The sequence below is a fragment of the Pieris brassicae genome, chromosome 1, assembly GCF_905147105.1.
Source record: "Pieris brassicae chromosome 1, ilPieBrab1.1, whole genome shotgun sequence".
Taxonomy (NCBI): domain Eukaryota; kingdom Metazoa; phylum Arthropoda; class Insecta; order Lepidoptera; family Pieridae; genus Pieris; species Pieris brassicae.
This window is the reverse complement of record NC_059665.1, coordinates 11600772-11622003: the sequence shown is the minus strand read 5'-3', so window position 1 is coordinate 11622003 and position 21232 is coordinate 11600772. Positions and strand designations below refer to the sequence as shown.

The window sequence follows — 21232 nt, the reverse complement described above, 5'->3', positions numbered from 1 at the left end:
ATAACTCGAGCCATAATCCTTAAACGAAAAAAGTTTGATTATAAAAAAAAACATAATTTAAATTTTAAATTAGCTAATTAAGCACCTAATTACTATTTTCTACTTAGCTACATTCAAATTTCAACCACTATTCTAGAATCAATATACATAATCATGTTACGATACTCAGTGCTTCTCTGCGTGTTGATATGGTCTGCACAAGGTAGGTAGGTTTTTAAAGGACTGTTCCTGAAGTTCATACAATTTTTACGAATAAGATTAAATTTTTTGAGATTTATCTTTTGACTGAAATCAAGCCTGACTCAAACCCTGAGACGGGAAGTAAATCAATAAAAATGTTTTTAGCTTGGAAACTAGTTCCGAAGATAGTAGGAGGAACGGAGGCTGCTGAAGGAGAATTCCCATACCTGGCTTCATTGAGAGTATACGATTACCGAAATGTGTTGACCCATTTTTGTGGAAGCTCTATCATCTCCCATTGGTTCGTGTTGACTGCAGCCCATTGCATGCTAGAGTATGTATTTCTAACTAGCAGCCTGTCACGACATGGCTGGATGTTTTCTATTTATAATTTTAGAATAGATATTAAAGAAATAATTTAATTATATAAATAAATTTATCTGTTTTATCTGACAAGACAGACACAAGTGTAATCTCTATTCTATAACTGGCATCACCTGCTACTCGACCGGAGAATCTATAGCATATTTAAAAAAATTACCTCCACTAGGATATTAATCTAAATTCTTGATCAGCAGTGACACATATCGATATGTATATGTATATCAAATTAAAACTAATATAAAATGAATTGTAGCTATCCCAAAGACAGAATAGAAGTAGTGGTCGGTACAAACGACTTTTGGAGTGGCGGTGCCAAATACAAAATTGATAAATACATCAATCATGAAAACTACAACAAAACCTCATTTGCGAACGACATAAGCCTAATTCTAGTCAACAGACAAATTCAGTTGGGGGAGAAAGTTGGTTTAGTTAAATTGCCGACAGAGGACATTCCGGGCGGACACGATTTGATAATAGCTGGATTTGGATATATGTTGTGACGTGTGTGTGGACGTGAGTGTTTTATTAACCCAAAGCTACAACTTTCTATGTTAATTTATTGACCTAAAAAAACATCATATCGAGTAACATATCCGGTAAATTTCAACTTAGGGAAAAGGTTTTATTGAAGTACAGTAGTCCAGTCCTAAGGTATTCGTTCATTTATCTATAATGCTCTTTCACGCTCATACTACGAATTAATATGTCGACTAGATCGTTCGACTCTCATCTTTGAGGAAGTTACGACTCCCGGCTTTGCGCCAATGGATGTTTCCGTATCGGTTTTAACACACGCGAGTATCGTGGATGATCACGAAACAGATACAGAAATCTGAAACGAAGACCAAGGGTTGCGCCATAGTTTTTTTAACAGGTATTAAAGTTAGTTTAATTTTTCTAAGTCGCTTTTTAGAACCGCCGTACACGTCCCAAAAGAATGCAAAAGTTGACTGTGAAATCACTAACAGTACAAGAATGTCAAAACAGCAAACTTAAACAGTATGAAAAATGGAATCCTATTACTGATAAACAACTCTGCACATACAAAGATGTTAACAAAGGCATCTGTCAAGTAAGTAAATAATTTACACTCATCCTATATGATTAATTAATACTATATATATTTACACAACATATAAATTAATGAAATGGGCGAATTTATCAGTGACACTATTATAAGTGTTTCTTAATACGAAGAGAATGTTCAACTTTTATGAGTACATAACTTCAACGTTTTGCCAAACCCTAGATTTATTAAAAATGATTTTTTATAAATTATTGCAGGGTGATTCTGGAGGTGCGCTTGTCTTTAATGGAACTGTACATGGAATAACATCCTGGAACATTCCATGTGGTAAAGGGAAGCCAGACGTATTCACTAGGGTTTATAAGTACGTGAATTGGATTTCTACGACTGTTGGAAAACTTCCAATACCTACCTAAAAATAGTGTTGTTACAAAGAAAACAATATATATTTATATATGGAAGTAATTATTTTTTAATACCCTGAAATTTTAATACTGCCATGTTACATAGTACATGTCTATTGTGTTATTTTCCCATGTATCTTTATCATTATGGTCTACTACTAGCATCTTTCACTGGTTATTTCCTAAAGTATGTGATTTTGTATATTCATTTCACACCATTTTAGCGGGAATCAAACTTAAACAGAACTAGACTCTTTAAACAATGATGTCATCATATGACAAATCATCATTTGTACTTATTTTTTTAAATATATACATATATATAGACAAATAATGTAGAACAATCAATTGCCCTATAACAATGTATATGGTGTCTAATCTCCATTGGTCTATTTTAAAATATAATTATCTACCTGTAATTAGTAAATTACCTTAAATGATATAAAGAACACAATTTTTTTATGTTTCCTAATAATTTATTATAATATAGGATAATTTGTTCAAATATAAGCCTATTTTCACAGTTACGATAATATAAGTAATAATAACTTATTTATGAATCAATTCTAAAATAAGGCAGATAATGAGTTATGCAAAATACTGTTTCAAATTAGAATAATATGAAACACAAATATTTGAAATGAGCATACCACAAAGTAAATACATTTTTTTAAATATTACACTTATCGTCAATACACGAAATCAAAAATCATTTATTCATATTAAATAAAAATGAATAACGTTTCTATATTCACATTTAATGCTTTAAATTGAGAAGAACGGGCTAGATCTCCGAAAAAAAAACCTCAAGAAAGAAAAATATGTGTCCCTTATATTTTCATATACTACTAAATAATATTACTTTTCTAATTGGATGATAACTTTTAGTAAAAATATCTTACATTTTTCTACTTAGTAACAATTACCATAATGCTGCGGGACTTAGCAATTTTCGGCGCGGTGATATGGTGCTCAAGGTAAGTTGGGTTTTATAGGTTTTTTTAAACTATGACTAATGTTTTTTATGAACCATAAAGCTCTCAACAGATGGATATAATCTTAACTAGCAGACTGCTGCTCTTTTCTTAAATAGTCGTAAATCAAATTAGGCAATATCTACTTGGATTGATAGACAGTTCCATAGTGGCGTGCTTCAACTTAAGGTGACAGTTTAAAAACTTTAAATATATAAAGATGACAAAGAATGTAGGCACGGCCATTTGGTTGTACATCCGCTTTTTTCGAATACTCAAGAAATTAATTGGTAATGACGACACCTTGAATGTTTGCTGCTGTATAAATGAACCTTACCCCTAATAGATAAACGAAAACTAAATAGATCAGAACAACCATAGAAATAGTTTTAGTTAAGAATGTCTACCCAAGAATAGAAGAAGAATAAATTCTACCTAATATCTGAAAAATCTGATTATTTTTACATTCCCTTATATTAGGTCCTTACATATGAAACTGGCGTTTTGTATGGGAGGAACAAAAAGTCGAATATTTTTAAATATAATATATTTAATTAAACAAAGTATGAACCATTGTTTTCTATGAACTTTTGCCATCTCATAGGTAGTTAATTGATCCGTTTACTAAAAGAACCAGTCGGACGGGAATCAATGAAATCTGTGAAAGCGATTTGGACTGCCCCATCAGAGTTAAATTTTTTCCCTTGCAAGAAGTTGTCCGAATATCGAAAAAAAATGGTAATCTGTTGGAGCACCTTGCTCCAACAGATTACCATTTTTTTTACCGGGGAGTACGAAGGATGTATTAGACATTCCAATTGAAGCTCTTCTAATTTGGTAGCCGTCTGTTGTGCAGTGTGTCGTCTAGCGTTGTCGTGAAGTAGCAGTGGCGTGGAGCGATTGACCAGCCTAGGTTGTTTAGCCGCTAGCTTTTCCATCATGGATTGCAATTGCTGACAATAGACATCAGCCGTAATGGTCTGGCCAGATTTGAGAAAACTGAAATGGACAATACCGGCACTAGTCCACCAAACGCTTACGAGTAACTTTTTTGGGGTTAATTTTCGCTTGGGGCAGGATTTAGCTGGCTGGCCAGGATCCAACCATTGCGCTGAGCGCTTCCGATTATCGTAAGGAATCCATTTTTAATCACAGGTAATGATTCGGTTTAAAATACCTTCATTATTGTGCCGGTTCAGTAATGTAACGCAGCAGTCGACGCGCGTTTGCCGGTTTGCTTCAGTCAATTCGTCAGGTACCTTTCTAGCTTTTTAATCTTCCCAATTTGCTTCAAGTTAAAACAGTTTTATCACTAACACCGCAGCCCGCAGCTAACTCGGACGTGGTTTGCGATGGATCCGCTTCCACAATAGCCTTCAATACTTCATTATCAACTTGGGTCTCAGGCCGTCCACGGGGCTTGTTCTGCAGGTCGAAATTTCCAGAACGAAAACGTTGGAACCAAAAACGAACTGTGTTTTCTTTTGCAACATGACGGCCATACACATCATTCACCCTTTGAGTCGTTTCCGCAGTACTAGTGCCACGGCGGAACTCGTACTCGTAAATAATGCGATACTTTAAGTTTTCCATTTTGTAAAATGAGTGACGCAAACAGAAAAAAACAAATGAATGACGGTCATCGAGGCACAAATACACGAGTAAATAGCTGTACAAATTTGATGTTGAAATTCCTAACCAAAGAGGAGGTATTTGAGGTCAAAGTGGCCAGTACGACAAAACGCCAATTTCATATGTAAGGACTTAATATTAAATCAGACAACGCATACATTTACATTGTATGATAAAAACTTTACGCTACTTGATACCAATAGGTACATTAGTTGTAAAAATTACTTTTTAACAAAGGATAGATATAATCTACCTAAAATTTTTAAAAGACAGATGGCTGATTCGCTATCATATTTATTGATTATAACAGCCAAGAATTTGGCTAGACAACCTGTTTCTATTGTTTTAGTTAGTAAGACCTTGGAAGATATTCTAAGAAATTGTATTTCTAATATAATTAGATACTAAGACAACAGAGAGTCTCTGTGGCCTAGAATTAGTAAGTAAGATAAGTAAATTTTAGAAGCAACCACGGAGCTACTCAAGAAAAAGCTAAAATTGTATGAGTTGTATGATGAAGAACAGTATAATGACAGTGTTGAATTTAAAACTCATATTAGGATATTCTCAAAAAGTTTAAGGTAAGAGTGTAGAATCACTCAGGTGTTACTTACTCGTTAGTCGTTAATTTATATAAATTTTTATTAACGATTTTAACAGATTTGACTTTGATATTATTTTACCATTGACTTTTAAATGGAATATAATTTATTTATTTTTAGTTTATTGAGCACACCTTCCTAGCAGCACAGTTTTACCCCATTACTAGTTGTAATAAAATATAAGTTAAATTAAAAAAAAATTGAGGTACGGACGATTTCTAAAGGCGATAATCAATCAATTATCAATTTTATGGAAAAATAACAAGTGTAATGCGATAGAAACCTTTAGGCCAAACCCCTTTGTTTCACTATCGCCAAAAACAACTGATTTACATCTGAATACTGATATGAATTTGTACTCGTATAATTTGTTTAGGAATAAAACAGTTTCTGTATTATTTTAATGAGCGAATGCTCTATGATGTGTTTGCTGATGGATCAGAATGAAATATGACTAACATTACTAACTTTACGAACGGTAACTGAACCAAAAGATACCGCTCATCTAGGCTTTGGTCGTCACCGCCTCAAAAAGCATACACACTAAATGAAGACCTCTTTCTACTAAAGGTCCTTTCATATTAGGACCACTCTAGCAATAGCGAGCGCACGAATTTGGTACTCTTTGTAAGCATTGTTAGCTTAAATTTACTTGAATACCAGGTTTTCGATGATACGCCCAGGATTTAACTTTACGTTTGACGGCCATTTTTATTGAAGAGTTTCCCCTCCTCTGGGCTCGTTTTTGCTTGCACTTGGCATTGAAATAGTTTCGAATTCCATTAGAAGACTGGTAAAATCACTGCTTCCGTGTTATTAGGTATATATAGTTATTATTATATACATATTGAGCCATTACTCTGTGATAAGTTTGTTCGAGTTAAGTTATAAAATATACGTACGTATTGTTTTAAATTTATAATTATTTCTAAAAGTTTGGTTGCTATTTTAAATTTGAACTTAAAATTTTAAGAACCTACCTAGAATAAATGTCAAGGTTATTTTTTTTAATCGATTTGTTTAACAAGATGTTTCAAGAAAAATTTGGATAGAATAAAATATACTTTTATTTCAAATTATATTTATTTAGATCAGTTAGAATATTGAATATTTATCAATTTAATCACTTAATTTTGCTCTGTATCCAATTGTAGTTACCAGAGACTGAAGCAAATACATCGGGAAAGTCTTCGGCGCAGGGAATTCCCCAGGACACGACTCCTATTTGAAGAAATTTGTTGCCCTCTTCAATAACGAGAGGCCCACCGGAATCACCCTGCGCGACAAATTTAATAGAATTAAAGTATAACAAAAAACGTGAAGGTGATCGGTCTTCCGTTCCTAAAACATGTCGCTGATTATCGGATCTAAAAAAACCCGATTCTTCTTCTTCACGATCTTTTAACATGAGAAATATAATTTGTGAATTACCTTTTCCTATCATCCACATCCACATATTTTTTGAAATACGTTAAAATTAACAATATTATCAAAACGGAATTGGACTTGCTGTAATATCCACCGAATCTTTTTTTATCACAATTTTATTGTTATTTTACTTACATGGCATGTGCCTTGGTTGTTCGGGCGCTTTGCGCAGACTTGTCCATTATTTATGGGCAAACCCGGCCGAAAGGAGGCGCGTCTATGCAATTTTTGAGTGCACTCGTTATTACTTATAGTTTGGAAGTACAACATTTGAAGATTGTTCGGATAAATGTTCTTTTTCTGTAAAATTAAACAACATGTATTATTAGTATGGAAGAAATATAAAAAAAAACATATTATTAAGACGTTAAAATTATGCCCTATTCAAAAGGTCAGGTTTGTATCTTTTTTTATTATAAATGTTAAATATAAATTTTATATATTTTTACGGAGACGGGTTGACAACTTTAGCGACAACTTTTCGAGGCGAGGCATTTTCACCCAGCTGAAATGTGGTTTAAGATCGGTTCAAGATCTACTACGTGATAGAGACACATATTAGATCTTTTACATACCTGAAATGGCCATTACACTAACATTGTTAGTCAGGCTGTATCAGAGCCAGCTCAGTTATCTGGTAGAGTTATCAGGAAACCCATATTCAGGGGTTTTAAGGACTAGGTTATACTTCTTTATAATTTTATAAGTTCGAACTGGCGTTCGTCGCTCGTACCTCTTCGGTTTCACCGGACTTCACGCTGATGTTGACTCAGTAGACAAAGAGTGGAAACGCATCAAAGTGGCCCATACAGAAACCAGCCATTTCGTCTTAGATCACACTAAGCACTTGCGCAAGGATTGGAAGTCGCAAGCTACTTAGACGACCTTAGGGAACTCAACTCAACGACGACCCACTACAAGCTGACCTCAGGCAGCAGTATCGGCAGATTTGTAAGAAAATCTATCGCAGCTAGCGAAATTACAGAATTTTGTGGGTTGACTGTATTGCTGATCACGCTTAAATTTCTGGCAACATGAGAGAACTACATAAAGCGACTAAAATCTTGGCAGGGAAGAGAAAACAGCGTAAGAAGCCTCTAAAATCAAAAGTTGGTCAGCTTATCGTAACATCAGAAGGGTAACTACGAAGCTGGCGTGAGCACTTTGAGGAAACCTTTTGTCCCACAGCATTGTCCACGCATGGTGACCCGCAAGACAAATCTCTTCCATTCCAGGCCACTAGACATCGCTGTCGAACCACCTACGCGTGATGGAGTAGCGATGGAGCAGTCATGGGTCTTAAGACTGATAAAGCTTGACTACATAGCTGCAGAAATTTTAAAAGCGGACTTGGCTACTACCGTCGACAAGCTGACACCTTTGATTGCCAAAATATGGACCAGCGAGAAGTTTCCGGAGCACTGGAATAAGGCCTTCTTGTAATGCAGCAATTGGAGAGGTATCACTTTGCTCTCGGCATCGCACACATCAGAACCAGCGCAGCGGAATAGAATGGGGATTAACCAACATCTTGGATTGTTTGGATTATGCCGATGACCTATACCTGTTCAGTCACACGCACCGCGACATGCAATCTAAGTTGGACGACCTGGATCGTGAGGCGGGTTTTGCGGGATTCAAAATCAACACCCAGAAAACGAAAGAAATGCGAGTGCGAGAACCGCACCCCAATCTACGCAACCGTGTCTAGAGGACGTAGAAAGCGTTCAAAGACATCTCGCACCAACTCCAAGTCTGTTCGTCAATCGCTGTCTTCGTCGTATTCTGGGCATCTACTGGCCTGAAAAGATCTCTAAGCCAGGAGATCAAGCGAAGCAAATGGAATTGGATAGGCCATACACTCCGAAGGGATGCCAATCATATTCCCAAGCAGGCGCTTGATTGAAATCCGCAAGGAAAGCGGAAGCGTGGCCGTCCCAAACAAACCGCGCCGAACAGTTGCAGACGAGGCGAAAAGAGCCGGAAAGACTTGGATCGAGGTGAAACTCGAGGTTCAAGACTGAACGCGATGGAGACTCACTTTGGACGCACTCCGCCCCATCTAGGGGTGATAGGACTCCAGTCAAGTATACCCCTTTGATGAAGGAACATTCTAGAGTGTCCTTTATAGGTGTCGGATAAAGACGCACACGAAAGAGAAGGAAGCCAGACTGAATATTCTGGAATGCCATACGACAACAACGTGTGTTCCTAACCTTTAGGCGATTGACTACCCCACAACGGCCCAAGCCGAGGTCCGAGTCACGCGGGAGACGCCCTTGCGCTAGTCGCGGGAAAAAGCCCATGTCGGTGGAGCTACGCTGGCCAAAACAGTCCAAGCTGTGCTGTAAAGTCCCTTAAGTCCGATCCCGATATATAAACAGCGAAGAGTTAACCGAGTGTTAAGTGCGCGGTAATTTTAGTAACTAATAACTCTGTGTGTTACTTCGGCGTTTTCGATCCGATCCCTTAGCTCGAAACAATGTGTATAAAAGGCAATATTTATATACTTTTTAACCGGCATTTCGGGAGAAATAATAGTTGTCTCTCGGTGAAAGAATATAACAAAACTAATATACTCACCAGGTTTACTTTTCCCCATCCGGTCAAAAGACATTTCTTTCCAACGGGTACCGTTTGTTTAAACAACTCGACTGGTTGAACATTGTTGTTGAATTGGATGTTGCCTTCGACTTGTAGGACGCCTACGTCATTCTTCCCTGATGCCTTTGAAAAATTCTCGTGAGGTACCAATTTCTTAATCTTGTAATGGTCGCCACTTGATTTGATCTGGTGACTGCCAACTACTATAGACAAGTCGTTGGCTTGTTTCCTATAAGTTATTTTAAGTATATTAATAACACAATAAAGTTCTTCGTTCCTCATGAAATGATAACTTAACACATTTAAATTATTAAAATAGATGTAAATGAAAACAGCTTTGTCTTTTGTCTTTGTGAGTAAGCAAGGAGGGGAAATTTTATATTTTAGCTTTCCTATACAATGAAATAAAATATAAATAGGAATGAAAAGTTTTACTCACCCAACAATGCAATGCGCGGCAGTTAAGATGTACTGTTGATTTATAATAGAACCTCCACAAGTGTGCCATTCTTCCTTTCCTTTATGACCACGAATTGAAACTTGGTACTTAGCCATGCCTGGAGTGGCAGCTTTGCCACCAATTATACGGCTGTCTCCATCTATAGCTTCCGAAATGTTCACTTCCCCTGTAATTATTAATATATTTCATTTTATTGGGCTACGTGTTCTGCGTGATTCGTGCGCGTTAATCTAATTTGCAAATATTTTGTTTCGGAATTATTTGAAACTAAGATATCTTCTTGTTCAAAATGAGAGTGATGAATAGCGTGTTTTCTTTTGGATAGGGAGTTATTTTAGGAACAATTATTGACGAGACAGTGCGCTAAGGATGACTGTTCGTGAGACAAAAGCTACACAATATTGCGCATAAATAAATATATAATTAAATAAAGTTTTTCTTACCAAAGAGTCCTTGGGACAAAAGAAGTAATATTCCAAAATGAAGAAACATTTTGATTCCAGTCCTGTTCTCGGAGTAACATTTCTTATTTTCAGCGGCGTATTTATTAACTACACTTTATATGAATAATTTTCCAAAAACATGCTTTTTTGGTGAGCACGGAAATTACGTTATTAAAATGTAATTAGTATTGATATTTAGTGAAATGTTTAGAAATATCTAAACGTTTTTGTATGACCTGTACGTTTGTTACTTATTGAAATTTCAATATTTTGAAGAATGAACGGAAATAAACGCAAATTTCCCAGGGCATGAATTTCTTGGCATCTGTGTCTTTTCATATTTTAATTTGAAAACAGAAAAAGCGCAGGAAATAGGTACATAAAATAATAAACTTGAATATTTTAAATTTAATTCGGCAACCACCAGGTGGCCATTGCTGTCAATATCAACGGTTTCGGACATCGAGCAACGGGCTTCCCTAGGAGGAACTAGGTGGAACCGGTTTTGAGGCGCAGCATGTTCGGCTTTTGTCCTTTATCGCCCGCAACTCTAGGGGATGCCCACGAGCGTGGCTGCAGCAGGTTCCAGGATCGAGCTTAGGACGTGGATGACGCGGACTGGTCGGGGTTTTGCCTAGACTAGGTTAAACAACAACACCCAGCCCACGTTTTTTAAATTACTCGAACACATCTTTATAATTAACTTCCTAGGCATTTTCTATGGCAATTAGTATTTTAATTGAATTTGAGAGGTCACTAGCAGTGATATTAATTATTTAAATTATAAGGCAATTTATAATTAAATAATTAAAAAAAGCCTTAAATAGGTACTTTTTGAGGGATAAAAGAATATTACTAATGTAATAATCTAACTATCAGGAACTATAGAACTATTGTGTGCTACGAGAACTCTAATTATTTTGTGCTGCTGGTATATGCTCTCTAACTTCACAGACGCATGGCACGCGGGGACTTTTGGCTACTACTAGATAGATAGATCCCTTCTTTTTAAAACAAAACGGCAGCTTCTCTTGTAAATGGGACAAAATCTTCATTTTGTCAATGGGAACTATCCATTGTATTTTTACTACATACAATATGTTGTTCGTTGGAAAAAACGTAAAAACATTATTTTGACCAAACGGCTTAACAAATTAATTCAAATTTTGAAAATCGTTTAAGATCGTTGAGCTCTTGTGCGTTGGGCAACGAGAACCTACGAAACAGATTGTATATATGTGTATAGGTATAGGTTGGTAGACTCAGTGTCGGCACTTAGACTCATAATTGGTGAGTTGTGCGTATTTCTGGCGAATCCAGGTTCGCACTAGCGAGAAGGGCAAGGGAAGGAGCGGATACGGGCCAGCAGGCATCATTCCGGAGCCTCTTCTCGCAAGCTCGTCGGCAGCATTATTGCCGAGAGAACCACTGTATCTCTTTATCGTCTGCGAGCTAACCCTGTTTGTTAGAGTTATTTATAGTTCGTGACACTCCAGTATTAGTTTGCTGTTTGTCTTTTTCTTTCCGAGCGCCATCAGCACGGATGCACTGTCTGATACGAACTCAATGCGTCATTAATTCCTAACCGCTGCACGGCTCTGGCTGCTTCAGTAAGAGGGACACATTCACACTGAAAAATCGTGCTGTATGTGCCTAAGGATAGGTGTATGCTGATGTTGAGATCAAGAGAGAATATGCCAGCGCCTGAGCCACACCCCGTTATTTGTGTATGCAATGTACTGAGTAACTTAGTACAAAGTACTTTGATCAATTTTTCCTGAAAAAAAAAATAGATATTGCTATTACGACTTTGTTCCCGGGGCAAGCGATAGGGTATTGATAAGAAATGGAAAATGTGTCTATTTAAAACACTATCACTAATAAAAACAGTTAACGCAATCATTATTTGTGCTTTTTTGTTTATCATCGATCCACGGACAAGAGTTAAAATATTCAACGTATCTGAGTTACCTCATTAATGGGTAACCCGGCTCGCTTCGATTTCGATAAAATTATGTTGACGTGAAGTCTGCATGAAGAAAATAAATGTAACATAACCTAACCTAACAATAAATAAGATGTCATGTGGAACATGGTGTAAGGGTTGCAGCTCCTTCCAAACGATGTGTAATACAAAAAAAAACTTGGCGATTAAAAAGAGTGGCGGAGACCCGGCAGTAAATGTAAAATTAGAAGCATTTAATGAACCTATATTTCGTTTTTTGACGTTCATAAGTGTATATTGTGTTACCTATTGTATAAATGATTTTTGTCTTTGACTTTTGATAATAATAGGTTTTTTGGACAGCATCGGCGCTACGGGAAATGCAGCCTCCACCCGCTGTAACAAAGCACAGGCATTATGCAAGCCGTAGCGGCTAAGGCTGGACCTGCGGAGCTGCGGAGGCTTGAATAAAATACCTGTACGCAAGGGTGGAGGGGCTGCATCTCCGTGCCTAACGTGGATTTAAAATAACACTCTAGGGCACAAAAACTAAAACAGACACACTAAAACAGACTAGTAACATATCAGTTGAGGTTGACTGAATCGATGTTGTCATAAATGCGAACTTACTTAATCAAGATCTAGTTAATATGTAGTAAATATTAATTAATAGTAATATATAGCCAAATTTTCAATTAAAATAAACGCGTAATAAAGCACATCCACGTAAACTTGAAAGTAACGGATTGAATCTGTCAGTGTAATTTCTGTCAAAATCTTCATCCATCATCACATCCTTTTTACATATTTTGAAATACACACTGCTCTTAATTATTATAATATGAAAAAGTATAAAATGTACGTTTCGTTTAATGAATTTCAATACAATACACAAAATTATATTTTATTTTTTATACTTAGACGCAAATCCGGCAGCCAAAGACTACTAGTTCGAGAGGCTCCAATCAAGGTCCTTTGAGATACCTACATAATAAATTTTATCAAATTCAGGTGACGTATTTCTAAGTCCAAAACCTTGTGTTCGATTACAGCAATTTAAGTACGAACGCAAATAAAGAGAAAATGAAGGCTCGGAGCGAAATAACAGAGAAGTAAACCACATTTTAACAAGTACCTGTATCTCAAAACTACATTGATTAAACAAAATACATAATTGTTTTTAAGTTGTGATTGGACAGAGCTTAAATTAATAGTCTCTTATTTGTTACAGAAAGCAAGTAAATATAGTTCGGGAAAGCCTTACATGCAGATATGGATAGTTTTTGAGCTCTGGAAAATGAGCACCTTCAAAAAGAACACTAATATAATATAAATTTAAAATTACAGACATACATTCTAGTGAGGACTTTAGTAGTTACTTTAAAAAAAAAACATAATAATGTAATATAAATGTTTCATTTGTTAAAATAACTCAATTGTTAAAGAACTATCAAACTTAAAAGTTTTCTTTAATAAATATGGCTCTCACTGCTGCTCCACGCAGCAAGAAAACACGCTGTGAGATGAGGATGCTGTTGGTGGTGGAGGCAGGGTCTCATCATCATTATCAAAAACAGGTTCATCTTTCAATACAATGGCTATATTGTGAAAGACTGCCAAAGCTACATCTTGGTGTTTGCTAGAGATGTTCTCAATCCCTTGACAATAAATACCAAAATCGATTGTTCCAAACACCGAAACATCTCTCTACACTATTGCGAGTTCTGATGTGGGCATAATTGTATGCTTCTTCTTTACGAGTGGTCGGATGTAGTACTGGTGTAAATAAATAAGGAGTGTAGGCATAGCCAGAGTCTCCATGTAATCTACCATGAACTTATTCCCTCTCAAAGCATTGTTTAAACGGCTATCATTAAAAATCCGTGAGTCATGGTTTAGGACTTAGGTTATGTCAGACTAATACTAGGGTCTAGGATGGCGGCGGTTATTCCGAGTTTATTAGTAGACATTTTGATACAGGCCTCATAGCCTAGCGGTCTTTGTATGTAACTGCTGTGGTGAGGGGTACTGGGTTCGATTCCCGGTTCGAGTGCTAGTTTTAAATTTGTTCTCGGCCTTTGGTAGGGTTGTACGGTACCGGGCGAGTGCTTAAACCGTACATGGAGGGCACGGTCGAATTTCTATAGTATGCAGTGGGCATCGAACTATAGAAAGGAGACTGTGTAGGTTTAGAATGTAGCAATACGTTCTAGGCCGAGGATGGGAATTACAAGTGGTCTGTAGTTCAACATTCTTTTTCGCTGGAACTTCGAGGCCCACTTTGAAGTTCTCGGGGGGAAGGTTGTAGGGGCGGCGGGGGCGCTTGCAAGGCTATTGCCGAATATTGGGGGCCCTAAGCAGAGTGTGCGGAGGCTGTACTGCGGAATCATACGCAGTATAGCATTGTATGGGGCCCCTGTATGGGATGATAGGCTGAGGGCGAGGAACCGCACCCTACTCAGGAGGCCACAGCGAGTGATGGCGGTTCGGGCGGCTCGATGCTACCGGACCGTCTCGTTTGAGGCGGCGTGCCTGTTGGCGGGGACTCCCCCCTGGGAGGTAGAGGCGTTGGCCCTAGGCGACCTGTATCGTCTCAAGTGTGAGACTAGGTCAGGTGGCCGATGGGCTGAACTGGTCGGACCGGCAAGGAGGCAAGCCAGGGAGGCCACCTTTAATAGATGGGCCCATGATCTGGCTATGCCTAGGGCGGGAGTACGCACCGTGGAGGCGATTCGCCCATGCCTGCAGGAATGGGTGAATCGCTCGAGTGGAGCCGTGTCCTTTCGGATGGTGCAGATACTGTCTGGGCATGGGTGCTTTGGGCGGTATTTGCACAAGGTGGCGAGGCGGGAAACCCTTCCCATCTGCCACCATTGTGGTGCCCCAGAGGACACGGCGGAGCACACCCTGGCCGATTGTGCCACTTGGTCGAGGCAACGCCATGACCTAGTGTCGGTCGTCGGGACGGACCTCTCGCTACCGAGCGTTGTTGCAGCAATGCTTGGTAGCCAAGAGGCATGGCGTGCGGTGGCCTTCTTCTGTGAGCATGTCCTGCTGCAGAAGGAGGCTGCCGAGCGTCAGCGGGAGGTGCGTGGCGATGGCCGGAGGGGTTGTGCTCGGCGGCGGCGTGGCGGGGGTGCGGGGGCAAGACGCGAGGAGCGTTTGCCCAACAGCATCCTCCTGCGCCGTCGCTGAGCCCGTATGCAGTCATATTCGCCTGAGTTCCCTGGGTTGAATGCCTAGTGCGACCCCCGGGGGACTCAATGCGGTGCCAGACGTCATTCATTTAGAATGAATGTGTCCGGCATAGCAGGCGATATGGAGGGCTCAGGAGGAAATTTTAGTGGGTCGGGTTTCTCGCCTCTGATTAGCAGAGGGATAAGAGTTAACCATCCCCACAGTCCCCGCGATAGCAGTGCGATGCAGTTGTGCATTTTTACCTCCTTCATAAAAAAAAAGTAGACATTTTGATTATTCTTAGGTTATTCTTGGTATAACATTTTATACCACGTTTATTTCTACCACTGTTAAAAAAAACAATTAAGTATTCTAAATTCATGCACACAATCGAATAGTAACTAGTTCTCAAATAAAGGGTTAAGTACGGACAAGAAACTCTCCGCCACTCTTTTGGGTCTTCATGTTTTTTTGTTTTACAAGATACTTGTAGGTGCAACCATTATACTATGGTTCCCACAAATTATTATATTAATCATAATTTTAAATATATATATATATATATATAAAATAATAATTTGGTAACGACAAAGTTCATCAATAATATAATAATAATATCCTTATCGGCTGTGCCGCAAGCTGTAATTTTCAAGGTTTTCTACGGTTTTCTATTAAAGTGAAGTTGAGAGTTAGCGCCAGTGACCTCAAGACGGTTATAATTATACCTCTACGACACTACGACCTACGCCAAGGAGAATGTAAAAAAATCAAAATCATTTATTCATATAGGTTGCACAATGTAGACTTATGAACGTCAAAAATAGAAATGTATATAAATTGCTACTAGTTTTACATTTACTACCAGTTCTTAAATCAAGGGCGTAGAACGAACGAGAAGAATTGGCAATAAACTCTCCGCCACTCTTTTTAATAGCCAAGTTTTTGTTTTACACGACGTTTGTAAGGAGCTGCAACCAATACACATGACATCTTAAGTATTAATAATAATAAAATTAATTTAAAACAAAGATTTGTCCTCTATCAGCAGGAGGCATGGTGAAATAGGAGCACGAACTTACATTACACTTATTCATGGGAACAACACGCAAATACGTAGTCAAAATAACTAATATCACCGCAAACACGAATTTAAGCACTACCAGTCACCACAAGTAGCACCCGTTCACGAGTATGACGCATGGCCAGCTATGGGCCCCTCAGCATATTTTAGAGAGAGAGAGACAAATAGACGCATGGTCGCCGCCACAAGCAATGATTTTTAGGCGAGCATGGTAATCCTTGAAATGTGAACTTGGCTACATAAGCAAATAATAATAATACTAATTATACTGAAATAATTCGATATCATATGAATCACGGTTTATTCCCACTTTACATTACAACAGTCGTGGATGTTGACGATGGCTCCCGAGTCTAGAAATGCAGCCGAGAGATTCATTCGCGTTACCTATTTATACTGGAGCAATTCATATCCCAGCACTAGGGATCGTTTAAACATTCATTTGTATTATAATAGGCCTTAGCAAGCAGCTTTACTTTAACGTACGATTTAAATTTATTTATTGACAACATTTGTATATCACTAGGAATTTTGTTGAAAAATCGTTTTTATCAATTTCCTTGGAAAGAATTACTCATTTTATGCAGCCTGGTCGTTGGTGCGCTAATTTATTTCGAGTACTATAATTATGGAAGGTACTATTCTTTTTAAAGATATCTACATTTTTCCGCACATACAAAATATTCCCATATAAATATTTAACATACAGGTAGTAAATTAAAAATGTTTCAGTCATAGTTATTTTTTTATTAAAATAAGGCACTTATGTAGATTATTTTCATTAACATGTTGCATAGTAAAAATAGAAAAATAATAAAATATAACAACTGTATTATAGATGCGCGTGAGGCGAGCACCATATAAAAATCTTTCAGTTGATTTTTCTTCTGCCACTTGGGGTGACATATTCAATTTCCTTTTCTTCCTCCACTCCGCTTCTCTCGCTAACTCTTTCTCATCTATCCTATAATGACCGCTTATGAGGCCTCGGGGAGAGTTTATTGGTACTTGATTAATGTCCGGTTCACCAGTTCTTTGGGTTGTTAATTTTTTTAGATCCTGTTGCAGTGTTTCAATTTTTTTCTGAAGATCTTGAACAATATTTTCTAATTTTGTTCTTAAATCATGCTCTTCACGTAATTTTGTAGATAAAAATTGTTCTTTTTCCGTCAATGTAATATTAATTGGTTATTCCATGGTAATAAGTATGTATTTTTTATTGATATTGTGTAACAAGCCTTAGCTGCTTTTAAAACTTAGACAACGATATTTGGGTCATCGCTGACCGCGCCTGTTGACGTCGCGACCAAAATGTTTTAAAGCGTAGCACTGCGTACACTAGTCAGAGCGCGTAATCGGCACGTCTGCACTTCACAAAGTAAAAATACTAACTAAATAAAACTAATAACAAAACTAAATTAAACTATAACTACTGAGAATATTACTCACCAGGTTTACTTTTCCCAACCGGTCACAAGACATTTCTTTCCAATGGGTATCTATTTATTGACCAACTCGACTGGTTGAACATTGTTGTTGTATTGGATGTTGCTTTCCACGTCTTATAGTCTACGTCATTCTTCGCTGTGGCCTTTGAAAATTTCTCATGAGGCACCAATTTCTAAATCTTGTAACGGTCGCCACCTGATTTGATCTGGTGACTGCTAACTACTATAGACAACTCGTCGGTTCGTTTCCTATAAGTTATTTTTAGTATATCAATAACACAATAAAGTTCTTCGTTCCTCTTGAAATGAGAACTTATAAATGATTTAAATAGATGTAAATGAGAACGGCTTTGTCTTCATATGCCTCACCACGACTCGGTGTGAGCAAGCAAGTAACTTATATATTTTAGCTTACCTATGCAATGAAATAAAATATAAATAGGAATGAAAAGTTTTACTCAGCCAACAATGCAATGCGCGGCAGTTAAGACGTACTGTTGATTGATAATAGATCCTCCACAAGTGTGCCATTTTTGTTTTCCTTCATGACCACGAACTGAAACTTGGTACTTAGCCATGCCTGGAGTGGCATCTTTGCCACCAATTATTCGGCTGTCGCCACCAACCAAGACGTATATAGTATCATTGGCAGTCTTGCACAATATAGACATTGAATGAAAAGAGGAATCTATCTCTGATTATGATCATAATAAACTGCCTCCACCACCAACAGCACCCTAATCTCAAAACACAGAGAGTTCTCTTGCTGCGTGGAGCAGCAGTGAGGGCCATATTTTAAGATTGGTGGTTTTTTAACAATTGAGTTATTTTAAGAAATAAAACATTTTTAATACATTGTTCTATTTATTTTTGAAACATTTTTATTACATTATTCTATTTATTTTAAAGTGACTACTAAAGTCTTCACTAGAATGTCTGACTGTAATTTTAAATTTATATTATATTAGTGTTCTGTTTGAAGGTGCTCATTTTTCAGAGCTTGAAAACTGTGCATATAAGGCTTTCCCGAAACTAAAACTATCTTTACTTGCCTTCTGTAATCAATAAGTGAATATTAATTATTAATTTAGGCTCTGTCCATGCACAACTAAAAAACAATTATGTTTTGATTAAACAATGTAGTTTTTGAGATACAGGTACTTGTTAAAATAAACCACTTCACTGTTATTTCGTTCCAAGCCTTCATTTTCTCCGTTTTTGTGTTCGTACCAATTATGGACCGATAGCGTCGTAATATATTTCTAAAAAGCTGCTGTAATCGAAGACAAGAAACAAATTAAAACTCAACAAAAGTAATATTCATGTTTCAGTTTTACTCGACATTCACAATTCTACATACCTTTTCTTCTTTCTTCCGATGAATTCAGCGTTCTCTTTTATTACTAGGCATTTTAAAATCTTTTAAAACTGCTTATTATAATCAAAATAAACAACCTCAGATCAAAATCGAAACGTCAAAGTGACAGAAATACGGTTATCAGAGACACATTTCTGTTTTTTTCTTAAGTTTATCAATGAAATGCGACGTTGCCGTCTTGTGCCTATAACGTCGCGTTGTAACGAGTTTATAAGTAAGAAATTACGATCTCCTTATTATTAGGTTAATCTAAGTATAACTATTCCTAGTATAAGTAAGTTTTTATTTGTACCATTGTAGGGGTCCATATCAACAGCCGACTAACATTTAGCTATAAGTGATTACTAACAATATTTTAAATGTAAATTAAGGTTATGAAAATGAAACAAGGCTTTATTATTACTTAATTATTTTATTTATTTATTCACACCTCGTTGCATTAAAAAACAAATAACACAATACATAAAAATTATAAGGCATGCAACGGGTGGTCTTATCGCTAACAAGCGATCTCTTCCGGGCAACTTTAGTAAGAGAAAAACTAAAAAAAGAAAAATGATGAGTAAAGTTCAAGAAGGGCATAACCAAATGTTATATAAAACAATTATAGCATAATATATAAACATTAATCTAAAGTAATACAAAAAAATATGAATAATAAACGAAAAACTAATAATATACAGATAAGTTTTAAAAGATGATTATCATTATAATGAAGAAGGTAATTTATCTGTTAAAGTCTTAAATGAATCGCCTACTACCTACCTACCTCTGAGGGCTCTTTAGCGCTACCAGCACAAGACTCTTACTTGCTCTTGCGAGTTAAAATGGGAGGTTCACATGAGAAAACCACGTTGTTTTTATGAGAGCCGTTTTTAGACATTGTGATCGATTTCTCACAATGTACTAACGTTGTGTGATGTCAAGACATATCTTTATAATGGAAATTAAGTTAAAACAATGTTCAATTCAGTTTGTTGTTTGGAGTAGCTAGGAGGAGTAGGGTATATATTATTTTACTAAACTTTAGAATAATATGACAAAAATTTTAACTTTTCTCTCAGCAGTGTTAGCCTGTTGTCGAGTAAAGTAGACACGCGGCGGTTAATATTGGCATCTTTTCTATATCGGAGATTTGTCCATTAACCTAACCTATAAAGATAACAGACACACATAAAAAAATCAGTTACGTAAGCTGAATTTCAGATGAAATTCCATTCTTAGGATTTCTAAGAACGTTATGTTCAGTCCAATGGAGGTAGATAGCTGCCTACAACATCAGAAGCAGACGACATTGCGCTAACAACTATGTTGTCTCTTGCTCTGCTTGCTATTTTCGATTATGCGTACTCGATCTTGTGAAGAGCTGCTTCACAAGATCGATCTCATGCAGAAATTCTGCATACGCTTTATATTTGGTAATAGGAAATATGACCACGCATATAAATTCGGCAGCAACTCGGGTGGTTACCGATTCAACTCAGACGTAACGCTCATCTCCTTCAACTTCTATACTCAATTATTTTTAACCCAAAAACTCCCTCTTATCTTAGTCTTAATACTATACGCTCCGCTAAAAGATGCTTTGTAGAAATTCTATCTGCTTTTTAGGATCTCCGCCGCAGTAAGTTTTGGAATACGGTTGTGGCTAACCTAACCTCTTAAAATCTTTTAAAATATTCTGCTCAATAGTGACTTTTTAGCAATTCTTGTTTGTATTATATTAGGTCCTTACATATGAAATTGGCGTTTTGTCGTACTGGCCTTTGGTTGGTTGGCTGGTCTTTGGTTAGGAATTTCAAATTCAAATTTGTATAGCTATTTAATCATGTATTTGTGCTTCGATGACCGTCATTGATTTGTTTTTTTTCTTCTGGATTTTCTGTTTGCGTCACTCATTTTACAAAATGGAAAACTTAAAGCATTATTTACGAGTACGAGTTCCGCCGTGGCACTAGTGCTGCGGAAACGACTCGAAGGGTGAATGATGTGTATGGCGGTCATGTTGCAAAAGAAATCACAGTTCGTTTTTGTTTCCAACGTTTTCGTTCTGGAAATTTCG

The 21232-nt window shown here is 37.1% G+C and overlaps 2 protein-coding genes across 2 annotated transcripts; one reads left to right on the top strand and one right to left on the bottom strand.

Annotated features, from left to right (window-relative positions):
* The first annotated feature begins 335 nt into the window (after nucleotides 1–335).
* On the top strand, nucleotides 336–2010 carry LOC123720722 (chymotrypsin-2-like). Its single transcript, XM_045677458.1, has 3 exons — nucleotides 336–514; nucleotides 818–986; nucleotides 1852–2010. The coding sequence occupies exons 1-3, from the start codon at nucleotides 336–338 to the stop codon at nucleotides 2008–2010; spliced, it is 507 nt and encodes a 168-aa protein (XP_045533414.1).
* Nucleotides 2011–6275: 4265 nt separating this feature from the next.
* On the bottom strand, nucleotides 6276–10247 carry LOC123712409 (chymotrypsin-2-like). Its single transcript, XM_045665526.1, has 5 exons — nucleotides 10142–10247; nucleotides 9678–9864; nucleotides 9218–9467; nucleotides 6770–6934; nucleotides 6276–6482 (listed from the first exon to the last, which is right to left on the bottom strand). Exons 1-5 carry the CDS (start codon nucleotides 10188–10190, stop codon nucleotides 6330–6332), a joined length of 804 nt encoding a protein of 267 aa, XP_045521482.1. The 5' UTR covers nucleotides 10191–10247; the 3' UTR covers nucleotides 6276–6329.
* Nucleotides 10248–21232: the final 10985 nt, after the last annotated feature.

What these genes read in the sequence shown, in the direction of transcription:
- LOC123720722 (XM_045677458.1), top strand. Translation starts at nt 336, where the DNA reads ATGTTTTTAGCTTGGAAACTAGTTCCGAAGATAGTAGGAGGAACGGAG. An exon ending in GCAGCCCATTGCATGCTAGA is followed by an intron (nt 515 to 817) that starts GTATGTATTTCT and finishes AATGAATTGTAG; the next exon opens with CTATCCCAAAGACAGAATAG. An exon ending in AAATTCAGTTGGGGGAGAAA is followed by an intron (nt 987 to 1,851) that starts GTTGGTTTAGTT and finishes AAATTATTGCAG; the next exon opens with GGTGATTCTGGAGGTGCGCT.
- LOC123712409 (XM_045665526.1), bottom strand. Translation starts at nt 10,190, where the DNA reads ATGTTTCTTCATTTTGGAATATTACTTCTTTTGTCCCAAGGACTCTTT. An exon ending in TTTGTCCCAAGGACTCTTTG is followed by an intron (nt 9,865 to 10,141) that starts GTAAGAAAAACT and finishes TAATAATTACAG; the next exon opens with GGGAAGTGAACATTTCGGAA. An exon ending in GCCGCGCATTGCATTGTTGG is followed by an intron (nt 9,468 to 9,677) that starts GTGAGTAAAACT and finishes AATAACTTATAG; the next exon opens with GAAACAAGCCAACGACTTGT.